The sequence below is a fragment of the Rhinolophus hipposideros genome, assembly GCF_964194185.1.
Source record: "Rhinolophus hipposideros genome assembly, chromosome: 24".
NCBI lineage: Eukaryota > Metazoa > Chordata > Mammalia > Chiroptera > Rhinolophidae > Rhinolophus > Rhinolophus hipposideros.
Genome location: NC_138070.1, coordinates 17,929,100 through 17,946,915, shown reverse-complemented (window position 1 = coordinate 17,946,915; position 17,816 = coordinate 17,929,100). Strand labels below are relative to the sequence as shown.

At 41.4% G+C, this 17,816-nt stretch overlaps 1 protein-coding gene across 2 annotated transcripts in view; it reads left to right on the top strand.

Moving 5' to 3' along the window:
• Positions 1-17,816, top strand: part of CHEK2 (checkpoint kinase 2) — a 40,327-nt gene that overhangs the window by 19,832 nt on the left and 2,679 nt on the right. For both annotated transcript variants that reach the window (XM_081037405.1, XM_081037406.1), the window contains exons 6-13: positions 2,137-2,245; positions 4,085-4,138; positions 6,799-6,860; positions 8,459-8,558; positions 10,654-10,740; positions 12,308-12,471; positions 12,688-12,803; positions 14,108-14,193. In XM_081037405.1, the coding sequence (XP_080893531.1) occupies positions 2,137-2,245; positions 4,085-4,138; positions 6,799-6,860; positions 8,459-8,558; positions 10,654-10,740; positions 12,308-12,471; positions 12,688-12,803; positions 14,108-14,193 (778 nt within the window). The remainder of the gene's footprint in view (positions 1-2,136; positions 2,246-4,084; positions 4,139-6,798; positions 6,861-8,458; positions 8,559-10,653; positions 10,741-12,307; positions 12,472-12,687; positions 12,804-14,107; positions 14,194-17,816) is intronic.

Here is a 17,816-nt window from a genome sequence, read left to right as displayed (position 1 = left end):
CCTTTTATTGCCCTCCTCTAGAATCGCTCTCTCTGTGTGGCAGGATAAATGGCTTCCAACATCAGTATTTGATTTCAGGGAAATCCCTGATTGGCTTACATGGTTCTACAATGTTGTACTATTATAGTCACGCCACTAGAGCTACATGGGCTCAAGGAAGATTTCTCAGGCAAAAGGTGACTGTTCTTAACAGAAGAGGAATTGGAAAATGTTTTGAACACATTTTAAAAAATAGTAGTTACATGGACCATTCTCACATTATACATAAAAATTAACTCAGAATGAAACAAACTAAATATAAGAGGTTAAACTATGTAAAAAGAGATAGACAATGGTTTCTTAAATATGGCACCAAAAGCACAAGCAACAAAAGAAAAAATAGATAAATTAGACTTCATCAAATTAAAAAATTTTTGCGCATCAAAAGACATTGTCAAGAGAAACAACTCAGAATGAGAGGAAGTGTTTATAAAGGATGTTGTATTCAGAATAGATAAAAGAACTCTTAGAACTCAACAACAAAATGATAACACAAAGTAAAAGTGGGTAAAGGGTTTAAATAGACATTTCTCCAGAGAAGATACACAAATGAGCAAAAACCACATGAGAAGATGTTCAGCATTATTACTCGTTAGGGAAATGCAAACCCAAACCACAAGGAGATACCACTTTGCACCCACTAGGATGCCATAATAAAGAAATGGAAAATAACAAGTGTTTATGAGGATGTGGTGAAGTTGGAACCCCTATACACTGCTGGTGGGAATGTAAAATGGTGTAGCCACTGTGGGAAATAATGTGGTTTCTCAAAATGTTAAATATAGAATTACCTATGACTCATCAGTGCCCGTTGTAGGTGTATCTCCCCTCAATTGAAAATGTGTTCAAACAAAAAACATGTGAATTAATGTTCATTACCGCTCTATTCACAGTAGCCAAAAGGTGGAAAAAACTAAAGTGTCCATCAACAAATGTATGGACGAACAAATGTGACATGTCCATACAAGGAAATATTATTTAGCTATAAAAAGGAACGAAATACTGATACATGCTACAGCATGGATGATGTTGAAAACATGCTAAGAGAAAAACTGGACATAAAAGGCTACATATGGTATGATTCTGTTGATAATGAGATGTTTGAAATAGGCAAATTCATAGAGACAGAAAGCAGATTAGTGGTTGCCAGGGTCTTGGAGTCACAATGGAGAGTGAATACTTAATGGGTATGGGGTTTCCATTTGGGCTGATGAAAAAGTTCTGGAAGGGGTGTTGGTTGTACAATATTGTAGATTGTATTTAATGCCACTGAATTGTTCACTTTAAAATGATTACAATAGTAAATTGTATATACACAATACACAATAAAAGAACTGTCTTGGCAAACCCCTCACCCCACCCCCAAACCCACTATAGTTATAATAGTCTACTTTAGGCAGGTAATGGGTGATTAATACTCGGCTAGGCATTACCTTGGGCTGACCCAAGTTTTGGGGAACAGAACCTACATAGGATTAACTGTAGGTTCTGCACATTCTGCACAACTGGGGGCATCCTGGGTAGCATTCCTCCATTATAGTGTCCCAATTAATTGCAAGTCTTTGAGAGCTTGTGTGCAAGCAGACTCATGGTGTAATGCTTTTGGTTTCTTAGGTATCGTGATTGTATTTAGGTGAAATTCATGGCATCAACTGCTTATGCACTTTGAAGGCAAAATGAGAAAGGAAAATGCATCAATGAAAGATAGTGCTTGCTGTAACTTGTTTCGGGCACTCATTTTTGACTAGGACATTGTTGATATTTCTCTGACCTCTGGGACAAGTCATTTCTCTCCAGTTCTTAATGTCTTTCTGAGAATTTCACCATCTGGGGTGATGATAAGACTTAAGTCTTACGTATCACTCATCTCAAAAAGTGGAATTTGGAGCTGATTCAGTGTTGTTGGATGGTCCACATTCACTTATGCCCTTGACGTTTTTCCTTGGTGAGATTTCACCCTGTTCTCTGAAAATGGGGACAATGGCGGGGTTGTATATGGAGTGTCTTTAACTTGTAATAGTTGAGGCCAACTCAGTGGTGTGTCTCCTGATTAAAAACATTCTGACAATCAATTACTTGCTCTGGTTTTCCCTGCAGTGGTGCCTGTGGTGAGGTGAAGCTAGCTTTTGAGAGGAAAACATGTAAGAAAGTTGCGGTAAAGATCATCAGCAAAAGGAAGTTTGCTATTGGCGCCGAGAGAGAGGCAGTAAGTACCTGTGTTTGTGGCTGCTCAGCTGTTCTTAACATGGCTTAATTTTCCCAAATTTTAGAGTGGTGATTTTCAATGTCGGGAAGAATTTACTGCTCAGATAGGAGAATTTGTATCAAAGAATGTTGAAAAATTTGGGATATGTTTAACTAATTTAGAAACTTAAAGGTAATTTGGTTCTAAAAAATATTGGGTTGTACGTAATAATGTAATAGCAGGAAGTTTTTTTTTTTTGTTTTCTTCCGAGTTGTCACAAGACTTTTTACAATAAAGGAAAGGAAATTAGGGGGAATAAATCCAGCCATATCCCCACCACTATAACCCCACAGCTGTTTTCAGTTTTTCCTTCTAGTCTTTGTTCATATGAATTCGTGTTTTTCGATGGTTGAAATCACATTATATATACAACTTTGTATTCTGCTTTTCCACACAAGCATTAATGCATAAACGTTCCCCTAAAATATGTTTTTGGATGGTCAAGTCTCAATTTCATAGACTTTATCATAATTTATTCAACCATTTCTTTGGTTGATCATTTAGATAATTTTTAATTCTTTGCTCTCTCCGGTAATGTGGCAATGAATATCTTCGTGTTTATAGATTTTAAGTCTTAATTAAATTGTTTTTATATACTAGCCATTTATTTTATTACATTTTGTGTAATACACTTTTACTTTGTGAGTGAAATGGCCGAATATATTGGTCTTTCAACACATGACCTAACAAAGTAATATAAAATGTGACCCATAATCATGTTTTCCTTTGTGGCCAGCTGTTTCTGGCTATTATATTTTGACATTCTTTAAAGATCAATTTTTTCACTCCAAGACAATGCCATTCTCACATGGCAAGAGGAATTTCCTTTCTGTGTTCACTTTGTTATAGATCTTTTCCCCTGTGATTTTGGATTTGTTTCCCATTTTGGGGGGAAGAAAATACATACCAGATTCTTAATGACAGAGCAAAAGTTTAGTTCCTAATTTCATCTTTCAAATTATATTGGACTCTTTCAGACCTCTCTATTATCAGAGCACACCCTGACTTGGTAATGAGTTTAACAGCTTACAGGAAGAGGGAGACTTTTAAAATTAAACATCTGGGTTCCTTAGCTGAAGTCGATTTTACATAAATATGTAATTCTATATCCTCTGTGCTTGTGGAGGGTGTAGCCCATGAGTTTGAGGAACTTGATTCATCCTTTTGGAATTGTAATGGAGAACAACTTGAGTACCGTGAAGCTTCCTCTAGTTAAGAGTCTCAGTAAATATGTCAGCCTGCAGTTGAAATTGAAACTATGCCTACTTTATTATGAGGAATTGGACTTGACATTTTCTTAATGCAATTTAATTAAATACCTTTTTGTCTGTGGGTTTTTTTAAAATCATCTTTATGAATGTATACAATTCCAGAGCTAATGAGATAAGCACAGTTTACCAGGTAAGCCTGAGAACAGTTGAAACACTTGTTTTTTGGCTGTGAAAACTGGAGCAAGTGACTTCCTTTCTCTAAGCCTCAGTTGCTCTATCTGTAAAATGGGAATAAATGTAGAACCCAGTTCACTTTGGGGATTATGAGGCTTATGTGAGATGACCCTTTTAAATAAAGAGGTTGGCATAAAGCCTGGTCATTTGAATGCTTCCTGTTTGCCAAGCACTTTACAGAATGATTTTAGGTGAGTTGTTTAAATCATTGACCTCTAGGCCTTGATTTCTCTATTTGAGTAGAGCTGGATTTGGAACTAAGGCAGCCTTCCTTTATCAACTAAGTTTAACTGTAAATATTTTCTAATTATTGGCTATTATTATTAATAAACTGATGTTATTTTATTTATCCAAGGATCCGGCTCTCAATGTTGAAACAGAAATAGAAATTTTGAAAAAATTAAATCATGTAAGTATTGCTGTAAAATATAACCCATACTTAAAATCATGTATCTCAAAATATGGGAGGAGTGCAAAGCATTTCAGTGTAATAAAACTAGCATTAAACTGGGTTCCTTAATTGTGTATGTACACTTGTAAATGGGTGTCAGTGGCCACATGGAGTGTTAATAGTTCCTATCGTTTTTGTGCACTGAGGACCTTGTCTCAGTGGAGAGTGTCTAACTTTAAAGATGTGAGAAGAGAAAGGCAGAGTTGTGGGACTGATCCCATCTTCCTTTTTTTATTGTTCTTTCCATTTCTTCATTAACTCATGAGTCCCCACGAAGTCATGCGCTAGGTAGGCATTAGAGGTAAACTTGAAACAAGATCTCCTGTCTGTCAAGTGAAGGATCATCTTAGTTTGGTTCTTAACCTCCAAACAACAAAAATATTTCTGCTCTTACCTCCTCAAGTTCTCCAAACAAGTCAAAACTAAGAACAAAATCTCCATCATCGACACAAGTGAACAGGTTCCTTTAGAACTCACAGGTGGATCTGAAAACCCATGAAATCCAAGTGGCTGACCTTCCTGCTTGTCTTTCTTCTAATTCCCTTGCAACTTCTTCCCTGAATTTGCCTCCTTTTTAAAGAGAGAAGCCCTCTGATTTTCTGGGGTGGGGTGGCTTCACACATACCCCCTAAGATAAACACTTAGAATGCTCAAAGAATTTTCTTGGCTCTCAGAGGCTCCCCAAACATAACATGTATACAAATCCAATGTCCATTGCAGTGGATAGGAATTTAGAACCCTAAGGAAGGTCCCTGGAGATATTACTTGGCAATTTATAAGGGCACATGAAAGCCCTTGGGAATTAAATAGGGGCTTGTGGTGTTTGGGAAACAATGAGTGGAGCCTGGTAGCCTCGTAGACCTGACCTTTGGAGTCAGACACTGATTCAGTCGTCAAACATATTGTGTCAGGCAGTCTTCTAGGCGCGGGCAGGGGTGAGCACAGATGAACCTGACCATCCCTCCTCATATGAGGCTTCAGTCTAGTGAGGAGACGGACCTGGGTTCCCGTCCCATCTCTTATCACCTGCTGGCTCTGAGAAGGCCATTTCATTTTTCAGAGCCTCTGTTTTCTTATCTGTACAATGGAGACGATGAGGATACCTACCTCACACGTCAGTGTGAGAATTAAATGAGATGTGCTCGTAAAGCTTTTGGCACAAAGGACACACTTGGGGAATGATAGAGATATGTAATTCCTTAAACTTTTCCCTGCGTGACCTAAGTGGAAGGTGTGCGGTGGTGGCCTCTGGTTCCTGAGAGACGCTTTCAGCTGTGACTGCTCCAGCCAGTGACCCCGGAGACCACTTCATGCGCTATCATTTCCCAGCCACACCCATTCCCAGGTGGGCACTGCCTGGTGTGAAGCCAAGCAGAACCAAGGCCTTCTCATTCTTTCCTCTGATCTCTTCGCTGTCTCTTCTTTTGATTTTATTAAGACCTCATGTATGTAGTCAGGTGCTGTTAAAAGGTTTATTATACAGATAGCAGTTCCGCATTCCTCCTGATTTCCCTCTCTACAAATATTTTAAAACTTTTAACGTTTTAAAAAAAAGAATTTATCTCCATATTTCTATGTAACAGACATGAACTGCTATCTCTTGGTTTATTCGTTTTAGATAGCTTGCCGCTTTCCTGTTAATGTTCTATGAGCATTTTAGCTCCTTTCTATTCCTCTTAATAAAATACTATGATGCAGTCAGTATTTTCATTATTGTGACAATAACAAATGTCCCTGCGGAGACTGTAGACTGATCGTAGGGAAGGAGTGGTAGAGCTGTTTGCTCCCCGCCTGACCCCCATGGCCATATTTCCCATGACCAAAATGTGGCTGGCAGTCTACCCTCTGGGAGGGGTGTATCTGCTATTGATGTTGACATTAATCTGGGCAGCATGTGAGTGTTTCCTGTGTGCCAGCTACTATGCTGCGTGTTGGTCCTAAAAAGATAAATAGAAGATGTGACTCAGCCCATGCAGTGCCTGGTGAAAGGAGATGTCCATACTGGGTGTTAGTTTCCTTTCTCTGCCCTCCTGGAGCTCACAGCCTGGTGGGGAGACAGATACTGAAGATGCAGTGTGGGGCGGCATAGATTAGACCCCCTGCAGGGTGTGTGGATGCATTGTAAGGGGGCCATTTTAGCTGGGACCAGATGCCTGAGGAGGCCAGGTGTGCCCAGAGGGCTGGATCACCAGGCAGAAGAGGTACACAACAAGCACAGGTGTTGCCAGTACCTGGCAGCATGGCTGGGCTCCCCACCTGGCCCGCTTCTTCTACCTGTCAGGCTCCTCAGGTATCCTTGAGTACCTGTGCTCTGGGGCAGTGAGGAGGAAGGCTGGGCAGAGACTGGCCTTCTTTCCTTGGTGCCATCCTTATGTGTGAGACATGAACCAGTCCCTCGCCAGCTTGGTGGTCTGGAGAGTTTCTGGTACGTTCGCACGGAGAAACCAGGTAAATTCTGTTCTGCTTTGTCCCCTGCATGAACTTCAAAGTGTTTCAAGACCCGGGGCCAAATGCCTGGTCTTGGCCTCCCTGAGCCTCTGGGCAGATGTCCCATGTCCTGTTCTTATGGTTTTCCTCGTGGGAACTTCTCATTTCTTTTTCTTTTTCCCCTCTTTTAGCCTTGTATCATCAAGATTAAAGACTTTTTTGATGCTGAAGATTATTATATTGTCTTGGAATTGTAAGTAGTAAGCTTTTTTATTTGTTCCCGTTTGAATGATTATTTAAAGAGTCTACTGCTGACTTGCATTTGTCATCCTGGGGACCCTCAGTGTACATGTGTGGTGATGGGGCCCTCAAAGTACGTGTGGGTTTAGTATATCTGAAATCCCTCCAGTGTTTCCATAGGCAGGTGGCTTAGAGGTTCCAGGCCCTGGAGTGAGGCCTGGGTTCGAATCCTCTGCAGGTGACTAGCTGACTGCCCATGGTTAGTTTACTTCCCCTTTTGGAGTCTCATTTTCCTGGTGTTAAATGGGGATAATAATGATACCCTATGAGCACAGTTGTAAGGATTACATGCCATGAGGGGTGGAAAGTCCCCAGCATAGCACCTGGCACGTAGGTGTTCAAACACAGGTGGATGTTATTACTCTGAAATACCTGCCTTGGTGGACCTATCTGCTCGTGATTACAGTACCAGGTTGCATGCTGACACCTGAGTCTCCTTCAGGTACTGGTTTGCTTGCTGGTGTATTTCAGTGGCCATCGAGTCCTATCTGATTTGGTGTGACCAACATAATTTCCTGTCTCATTCCTGAAAGAGGCCTGTCTGATGTGCATTCCTGTATAAATATGTTAGTGTTTCTGGGAGCAGCTGTTGTGACAGACAGGCAAAGCGTTGCACCTGATAAACCCAGGCTACGCAGGTTGTCTTTCAAGATTATATAGTGAACGGTAGTCCTGGTCATAGCATTGTAAGACACTGGACAGCCCTAGCGGTGCTTGAGGGAATATCTGTTGCTATTAAATGGGAGATTGTTACCTGACAGTCTAGTGAAAACCGTTTAATAATAGTAATAATAATACTACAATAACAGTAACTGTTACTAATTAAGCACTTAATATGAGCCCAGTACTGCTCTAAGCACTTCACATTGACTCATTTAACCTTCATAGCAATCATCCAGGTTAGTTACAAGTTACTGGTGGTTTACTACTTTTAGTCCCACTTTACAGAAAAGGAAACGAGTGCAGAGGGATCGAATAACCTTGCCAAGCATCGACACTGTAGCAGGCATTATATCTGTGTCAATTATTTCTTAATTTTTACAACAGCCATCAAACTAGGTGGGATCATCTCTATTTCTTTTTAAGAGGCAGAAACAAGCTCAGAGAGGTTATGTAACTTACCCAAAGTCCTCTAGCTGGGAAGTTGTGGAGCTGGGGTTCAGACCTCCATTGTCTGATTGTATGTTTCTGCTTGCTGCTCTATTATTCCAGTCTGGGAATCCCCTGGGGTGTGTGATAAAAATGCAAACTCCTGGGCTCCGCCTCTGATCTACTGAATCGGATTTTATAAAGCTCCCCAAATGTCTCCATTGCCCACGAACACTTCCATCTTTCCTTGGTCCTTAGTTTCTTACAGGGGTATCTTCATTGTGAATGAGACTTATGACCTCATCACCTTGTGAATGAGACTTATGACCTCATCTTGACGGGAGTCAAGAGTGAATAAAAATGGCAACTCTTTGCTTGTCTTGGTTTGTTTTGTGTTACTATTGTCCACCCAAGTGAGTTTCTCTCCAGGCATGAGGCCCCTGCTTTGCCTGTGTGTTTCAGGATGGAAGGAGGTGAGCTGTTTGACAAGGTGGTGGCGAAAAAACGCCTGAAAGAAGCTACATGCAAACTCTATTTTTACCAGATGCTCATGGCTGTACAGGTAAGAGAAGCCCTCAGTGTTTTGTTATTGTTTTCACAATCTCCAGAAATGCTTTATTTAGAAATTTTGTTCTTTTTGTGGGTGATTTTAGCAATTCAACAGTGTCTTGACAATACTGAAATTGCTGCATTTCTCTGCTCTGCCATCCTCAGTGTTAACTTCATCCTTCACTGGCACCATGATAGCAGAAGCAATAACCTCCTAAGAAAATAAGACTGTCCATTCCTGTAGCTTTCTTTTAGGGAAGGGCAAATGTGTCCCAGTTTGACAACCTGCTTTCTTATAGGTGAATTACTCCCTGAATTAGACAGAAAGCGAGGGACTGAATGAAAACCCGGAGAGCAGGGTCTGTGTGTGTGTTGTTGGCTCTGTTCTTGGCGAAAACATCCCACCCCTTTGACTCAGATGAGAAAGCTGTTGCTGTGAAGCTTAAAAGGGAGTTAAAGAAACAAACTCTCTTTGGCTCCAACGGTATTTCTGGAGGGGGATTGATCTCTACTTCTGCCTGATCCTTATAGAAATCTCCCTTACCTCTCAGGGTGGGAGCCAGGCAGGGATTAGGGTAAGGCCGGCAAGTTGGGGCGATTGTGCCAGTCGCCTGGCTCCCCCAGGGCCCAGTACTAGGTGTTCCCCTCACATGTAGCTGCATCGTGTTAACTGCAACAGGGAGGCATGCAGGCAGATGTGCTGCCTTCCTTCTCTGTGCCGGGAAAGTGTTGAGTGGAGGAACAGCTGGGGGCATTTTGTCTGCTTCGAGGAACAGCACCCTTTCTCAAACCAAATTTGGTTGTGGTGATTCTCTGCCGAGATTTCTTCCCTCGAAAAGCTACTCCATGCCGGAAACACGGTGACTGGGAGCAGCTCTTGTATTGACAGAGGATTGAGGGAGATTTTCCTGGGGCTGGTCCATCTGGCCTTGCCCTCCCCGGGGGCTTCACCAAGTCCTGGTCCCAGTGCAAGGGTATCAGAGGAATTTTTGCCCTAGGCCACAGGATAGCCAGAGAAAACTGAAGCCTAACCCCCCTGAACACCTAACCAGTTCTTGACTCTGTTTTAATGTTTTCTCCCCATCCCATACCAAGAATATTAAGGTGAATTGAGTGCAGATGAGTGGGTGTAGGATATGTTTTTGTAAGAAATATGACTGAGTATATAAAAATGAACACGAAGAGACATCAACATATTACGGATGGTCCTCAACTTACGCTGGTTCAACTTAACAATTTTTCGACTTGATGATGATGCAAAAGCGATAAGCATTCGGTAGAAATCATGCTTCTAGTTTTGAATTTTCATCTTTTCCTGAGCAAGCAATCATGATGCGTTCGTTAGATACACGCTTGTGCTGCTGGGCAGCGGCCGTGAACTGCAGCTCCCGGTCAGCCATGCGATCACGAGGGTAAATAACTGATAATCTACAGTGTATTCATTGCGTTCGATGAGTTTGCCCAAGTATAGCCTGATGTAAATGTTCTGCGCACATTTAAGGTCGGCTGCATGTAGTAAATGCGTTTTCAACTTCATGATCTTTTCAACTTAATGGGTTTATCAGGATGTAGCCCCATTACAAGTCAAGGAGCAAATGTATTTCAGACCAGAGTTTTTGAAAACTACATCGTTCTTTGCACTGAGTAATATGTTAACTCTGGGTATTTAAAACAGATCAGTTATAAAATGTATTTTACAGATTTCCTTAAAAATATTATTCTCAGTGTTGGAATAACCAAATATATCATTTGGCAGAATTTTTATGGTTTACTTCAAAGTTGTCCGAAGATATTTTGTATCACCCATTTGCATTACATTTTTATTACTGAAATCGACACTTTATGTTTCTGCCAAAGTAAAGGGATATTTATCTTGAAAAGAGAAATAAAATGTCTACCTGTTGTCATAAGTTGCCCTTTTCATTTCTTTTGTTTTTTAAAGATTTTCTTGAAAACAAATTCGTAAACACTAAGCCCAGTAGTTTTGTATGATTTGGGGGAATATATTTGTGAGTAGCATGGTTTACAGTTTCACGCAGGGGTGTGTGTGTGTCTACTCATATACCTATTCCATAAATCTAAGGGTCATGCCTCCCTTTCTGTTGTAGTACCTCCACGAAAATGGTATTATACATCGGGATTTAAAGCCAGAGAATGTTCTACTCTCATCTCAAAGAGAAGACTGTCTTATAAAGGTGGGAGATTTATGTTCTGTGTGTGGCCACTCCAGTAGATAACTGTTCAGAAACTTTTTAAATTCATCAGGTAAAAATTAGGAGTGTAAAAAGGTTGAGAATTTGACCTTTCCACTCTTAGCAATTATTTTAGAGATCAGGTGGTATTGGTTCAATCCAGATTCTAGTGAGCGTTTGTTGAGCTCCATTGTGTATAAGCCACTTTTATGTTCAGAGGGAGGGAGGAGGCAACTAAATGGACCAGTGAATCACATCCTCTGTCTTCCCCTTCCTTCTGTCTAAGGCAGTGCTTCTCAAACTTGGCTTTACTTTAGAATCTCCAGTTGATTAAAAAAAAAATTTGTTTATTTTATTTTATTTTATTTTATTTTATTTTATTTATTTATTTATTTTTTTACATCCCTCACACCGTGAACCCCCTTCCCCCCATCCACCACCACCCCGACCTCACACCGAGCCATCACATTATACACATAAAATTATAGTTGGCATTCATTAATGTCCAGCCTCTGGTGTACAATGCCATGACCAGGCATCCACAGCATCCCTGAGGTGGTCTCCCAAACAGGACACATGTCCATCGGATACCCAACAAAATCCCCAAAAACTATTGAATAAGTTCCCCAAAGTAATTCTCAAAAAACCCTGAGGCCATCCTGTGGTCACCAGCCGTCCCCCAATCCCTTCACCCTTCTCCCCATCCCCAACCCCCTCCCCCCGCCCATCTAACAACTCTCGGTTTTTTGTGTCCCCAAAACTGTTTCTGATTAGTTCATACACATATTCTTTTCTTTAGATTCCGCATATAAGTGAGATCATATGGTACTTGTCTTTCTCTTTCTGACTTATTTCACTTAACATAATGTTCTCTAGATCCATCCATGTTGTTGCAAATGATAAGATTTCTTTTTTCTTTATGGCTGCGTAATACTCCATTGTATAAATGTACCACAGCTTCTTAATCCAGTCATCGACCGATGGGCATTTCGGTTGTTTCCATATCTTGGCTATTGTGTAAAGTGCTGCAATAAACATAGGAGTGCATACAGATTTTTGAATTGGAGTTTTGGATTTCTCCGGGTAGATGCCTAGGAGTGGAATTACTGGATCATAGGGTAGTTCTATCTTCAAAAAAAAAAAATAAATAAATTGTTTTTATTAAAAAATAACTGCGACACCCAGGTATAAGTGTGTTTTCCAAGCTCAGGTATTCCAGTGTGCAGACATGGTTCAGAAACTGGGGTCTAAGAGCCACACATAACTAATTAGAATCCTGGAGTGTCTGTGATAAGGATTATAAACGTTTTGAAACGAAGAACATAGGTAGGTTGGAGATAAACCTGGGCCTTGAGTTTTTTTGGCTCAGGAATTTTAAGCAAAATTAAATAACTTGCAAAGTTTAGAATTCTCTTAATTGATACATGAATTTGTAGATTCCAGATTAACAGCAGGCATGAAACGTAGGATAGAAACTGATATTGACTGCATGTCTTTTGGGGCTGGCATACTATATTAATTTTTTTATTTTATGATAGTAAAAATGACTCCCTTTTGTCTTTAATTTTAGATTACTGATTTTGGGCAGTCCAAGATTCTGGGGGAGACCTCTCTCATGAAAACCTTATGTGGTACCCCTACCTACCTGGCTCCTGAGGTTCTTGAGTCCTTTGGGACTGCCGGATATAACCGAGCTGTGGATTGCTGGAGTTTAGGAGTTATTCTTTTTATTTGGTAAGAAAAAGTTTTCATTGCTTCAGAGTCTGGTGAGAGGTAATTAGGTGAAATCAGAAATGTGTCCAGGTAGATTTAATTTAGGTCATTTTTTAATGACCATTGATGTAAAGAAAAATCAAATTTTTCATTGTGCTGAAAAAGAAATCTTTATATCCGAATGCCACTGAGAATGCCACTTGATTTATTTTCCTTTCTCTCTTTACCAATATTAAGCCTTAGTGGGTATCCACCTTTCTCTGAGCATAAGACTCAAGTGTCACTGAAGGAACAGATCACCAGTGGAAAATACAACTTCATTCCCGAAGTCTGGGCAGAGGTCTCAGAGAAGGGTATGGATAAGAAAGGGTTAAGAATTTATGGTTTGCTGAAATGTGTGTGTGCTGTGGTGGGAATTCCTTTTCAAATCCCCTGATGTTTTCTCCTGTTGATTCTGTTCTTAGAGGAAGAAAAGAATTATTAAGAGCATGAGCTCCAGAGCCAGGCAGATCTTGACTCAAGTCCTGGGTCAGCTACTTCCTAGCTTTGTGACTTTACGCAAGTTACTTAACATCTCTGAGCCTCCATTTTCTTTATTTGTAAAGGGGGCACAATAAACCGTACATTAAAGGGTTTTTATGAGGATTAAGTGTAACATTCACAAGTACTTGGTACCTATTTAAGTGCAGGAAATAATAAGTAACTTTTTAACGAACTATAGAAATGATCCCTGAAAGTGTAGTCTTATAAGTAACTTTTTAGTTACAAAGTTTCCTTTGAGTAAGTAAGCATTAAGAGCTAAATGTAATTTTTTACTGTATTTAAGAATTTAAAAGTGCAACTTTGTAATTATCAAAAGAAAGTGTAGAAAACTAAAACTAAATGTCAAATAATGTAACATAGATAATTGTGTTAAATGCCAGAATGTCTAAGGAATAATATTGTTGCCATACACAAGCCAGCCTCCACTTGCTGGCTGTCAAGCTTTATTTCTGCCAAGCCTGCACTTCCAAGAACCTTTCTCTGGTGGAGGAACTCTCACCATCAATCCATGAGTCTTGGGGAGAGTTGCTTCAGCATCATGAGTGTTTTAGAACTGGGTGGAAGTTCAGCTTTAATTACTTGGAATTTGAGTCCAGCAATGAGAGAAGGGACAGAGAGCTAAGAGGTTATGGTGTCTCAGCAGGGAGAGATGGGGAATATATATCACGGTCATTCTGGTGTTCTCAGAGCACTGACGAAGACAGAGTGAGGAGCGTTACTCTGTTGTTTCCCCGAAAATAAGTTCTAGCCGGACAATCAGCTCTAATGCGTCTTTTAGAGCAAAAATTAATATAAGACCTGGTATTATATTATACTATACCGTATTATATTAAATTATACTACATTAAAGACTTATTTATTTTAGTAAAATAAGACCGGGTTTCATATTCATTTTTGCTCCAAAAGACACATTAGAGCTGGTTGTCTGGCTCTCTTATTTTCGGAGAAACACGGTAGGAGGCCCTGCCCACCATGCCTGCTGACTCCATGATGACCTCAGCCTCTCTCTCCTCTTTCTGGATGTTGGGCCTGTGATTCTGGCATAATTTGATTTTGCTGATTGAATGTATTTACCCTTCTCACTGTGATTTGCCAAATTATCTTATTGCTTTAGCTCTGGACCTCGTCAAAAAGTTGTTGGTAGTGGATCCAAAGGCGCGTTTTACAACAGAAGAAGCTTTAGGACACTCGTGGCTTCAGGTGGGTATGGGACAATGCCTGCTGGCCTAAAATACATGGATACCTCTGAGCTGTGCCTGAGAGAAGAGAAGAGGAGGATTGAAACGCTTTTGCTTTGTTGAGTCTTTTTTTTTTTTTTTTTTTTTTTTTAATTTTATTGGGGAACAGTGTGTTTCTTCAGGGCCCATCAGCTCCAAGTCGACGTCCTTCAATCTAGTTGTGGAGGGCGTAGCTCACTGGTCCATGTGGGAATGGAACTGGCAACCCTGTCGTTCAGAGCTCACGCTCTAAACAACTGAGCCATCCGGCTGCCCTGTTAGGTTCTTTTAATGCAACTGTTTTGACTGAATTTTAGGTCTGTGTGGTGTGTATATGCATGTATATGGTGGTGGGTGTGTCTTTGTGTGTGTTCACTGCAGTCTTTCAACTTGACTCATAGCTCTTGGATGGACAAGCTCACTTTGTGGCCTTTCCTGGTTCCATGTGGCTTCCCTGAGCCTTCAGTTGGGTTGTGCTCCTTTGAGACGTTGTTCTAACTCAAGACCTCCACTTCCTGCTGTGCTCCCCTCTTCCCTCAAACTTCCCACCCCAAACAGGTGGGATGGGCATTCCAGCCATCTCCAATCTTAACTCAGGAAAACAGGTAGTAGGAGGAGGGCAGCTACACAGGGGGGAAATAAAGGGGCCCACTTCTTGTTCATGGTAAGCATGCCATTACCGCAGACTTGTCACCTGCCTGTGCTTCTCAAGTCTGCATTACCTCTGTGTTCCTGCTGGGGGTCATGGCTGCTATTAGATTATGCACTGAACTTATTCAAGCTTCCAGAGTCAGAAGTCCTTTGTAGGTGTGTGGGGCTAACCTGTGGTTTAGGACTTTGCTGTAGCATCAGGCAAGTTTTCTGATAGATTTTCAGGTCTTCTATTAAGTTCGGTTCGATTCAGCACAGCCATACCCCTTTCTATTAACTTTCATTTGGTCTCTCTGTTTTCTGAGGGGATGGAAGAACTTAACCAGGTGGCTTGAACAAGAGGCTCAAGCTTCCTGGGGATTACTGGTCCAGGAACTCATTCAGTGTCAGCACTGTCCTTGTGGGACTCTGGGAAGACTGTCCCCATTCTTTCTCTCTTCCAACCCTCCACACCTAACAGTTGGGCTCAGGTTGAGAACAACACATCCTTAAAAAAAAAAAGGAGACATAAGTGTTTGGAGTGTTGCCCTGGAAACGGCAGTCCCCCCAGAAGAAATCTGTCAGATGATTTAGCATGTAATAGACCACACAGATTTGAAACAGCAGGACCCTGGAGAAAAGGGATTCAGAAACAAAGGGTGCCTTTGCATGTGGGGATTTAATTTTGATGAGAAAGAAAAACATACTCCTTGGCTCTTTTTATCGGTCCTCTTAGGGAAAGTAGGGGGGCCAGATGTGGAGGTAGAGGACTTGTGTTAGTGTTGAAAAAAAACAATGGAGCTGGCCAGTTGGGCCTGGGAACAACTGTCCGGCTTGCATCTGCCTGAAATTTATGAACAAGCATAGCCTATGTTTCTTGTACCTTTTGTCTCAAAAGAAACCTGTTATTCACAACCGAGGGAAAGGTGAAGTTCAACCTGACCACGGGTCTCCTTTGAATGCTTTTTTTATTCACATTTTGTTTTTGCAGCAGAAGTTCTCAGAGTCCATTGAATAAGGACAAGGAAGCAGATTGTCCACATAAATCATCTGCTAGTCTTAGTTTAGCTTTTATTCCGAGAACACTGAATATTCTTTTTTTTTTTTGAATAAATAATAAATGTTTATTAAATAAGTAACAATTTATCATTTCATGGTTGTTTAATTATTTATCCTTATTGTAACACTGAATATTCTTAAAGAAACCAAATGGTCATGTGGGTCTGGCACGGGACTGAGCACTTGGAATGTGAGTTCCCTTTTGTCATTAACAGAGTGTCCAATTTGGGGAGCATCCCTTGTATCCATTATTTGCCGCCTATGCACTTCCTGAAATAGATGTTTCCTTACAACTCGCTTCTGAAGCATATTATAATGTAATAATTTTGAATAGATTGTGGACATCTCAAAGAAAGGGAATTGACAGATACACATGGCTTCCTGTATTATGACAAGACAAAGAGCTCCTTGTTCATATTACTGCTGATTGATGACTTGTTTTCAGTATAGGCCTAAATAGGCTTGTGGTCAGCTCTGTTGGGACGCATGGGAGAGCTGCCACTTGAGGGGCATTCCAGCGTGGTTTCTTCGTGCAGTCATTGTTTCAGTGAATGAGCTTGTGTGTCAAGCACTGTTAGGCACTGTGGGTGCAAAGAGGAATGAGATACATCCTTGTCTTGGGGAGCTGATAATCTGGGTGCGCCAGCTCTGACGACAGTCACCACAGAGCAGTGTGATGCATGTGGTAATAGGAGAAGGTGCAGAGTATTGGGGATCTCTAGGATGAGAGGACACCACTGTGCACGGAGCTTCAGGTACCCACAGGTTCATCCGGTGTGAAGAGTGTCTAAAGATAGATTCGCCTGGGGACGGTATGGGTATATTAGTGTGTTAGGGCTGCCATAACAAAATTCCACTGACTGGGTGGCTTCAACAACAGAAATGCATTTTTTCAGAATTCTGGAGGCTAGAAGTCCAATTTCAAGATGTAGAAATTTGATTTATCCTGAGGCCTCTCTCCTGGCCTTGCAGGTGGCTGCTTTCTTTCTGTCCCACGTGGTCAATTCTCTGCGTGTTCACATCCCTGGTGTCTTTTTCTATTCTTACAAGGTACCAGTCCTGTTGGATTGGGGCCCCACCCTGACAACCTCGTTGTACCTCTTTAAAGGCTCTGTCTCCAAATTTAGTCCATAACAGTAGGGGACAGCATTTTCAAACATTGATTGAGTCCCTCTGATATATGGAAGCCACTGTGCCTATTACAGTGCCGGGCATCTAAGGGTGCTTGGGAAATATCTGTTCACAGAGTGAATGAGGAAGGTGGATGAAGTGGATGGCCAGGAAGGCCAGGAGGGTATTCCCGGTGGAAACTGTGAGCAGGTGTAGGAGGAAATAAGGGATGCACTTTAAGAGTGAGATCCTAATGGAGGGTGCAAAGTGAATTCCAGATGAACTTGGAAGTCTCACAATGGGTAGTGGGGAGCCACTCTGAGTGATGCAATAAACAGTGATGGAAGCAGGTGATTCTAGCTCCTAGATATGGCAGGAGATAATCCTCAAGCACTGTAATTTTTCTATAGTCATCAAATTGCTGAATGTTGGAGGCCTTCGCTCCTGTGTCCTCTCCTCCCACTCACCGTGATACGCTTGGCTTAATGGGAGGAAGGAAAGGGGGGTCCGGTAGGAAAGGACATGGGGCTTTGGAATCAGGCAGCCCTGGGTCTATATTCTGCAGACGCTACAGAGTGGCTGAGCTGGGTTTCCAGCTGGCCCCAAAGCCTACAATCCTTAGTCATGGATATTTCCCCTTTCTGAAAGTGGGGAGAGCTGCACTAGGTCTCCTCTGAGGGCTCCTAGATGCCAATAAATCCTTGAGCCCTACAGAAGTGAGCAGCCAGGGGGGTGAGGTGGTAGTTCTCGTGTGTACACCTTCTACCCCCACCCTTTACTTCCCCTTCCAGAAGCAAGAAACGTGTA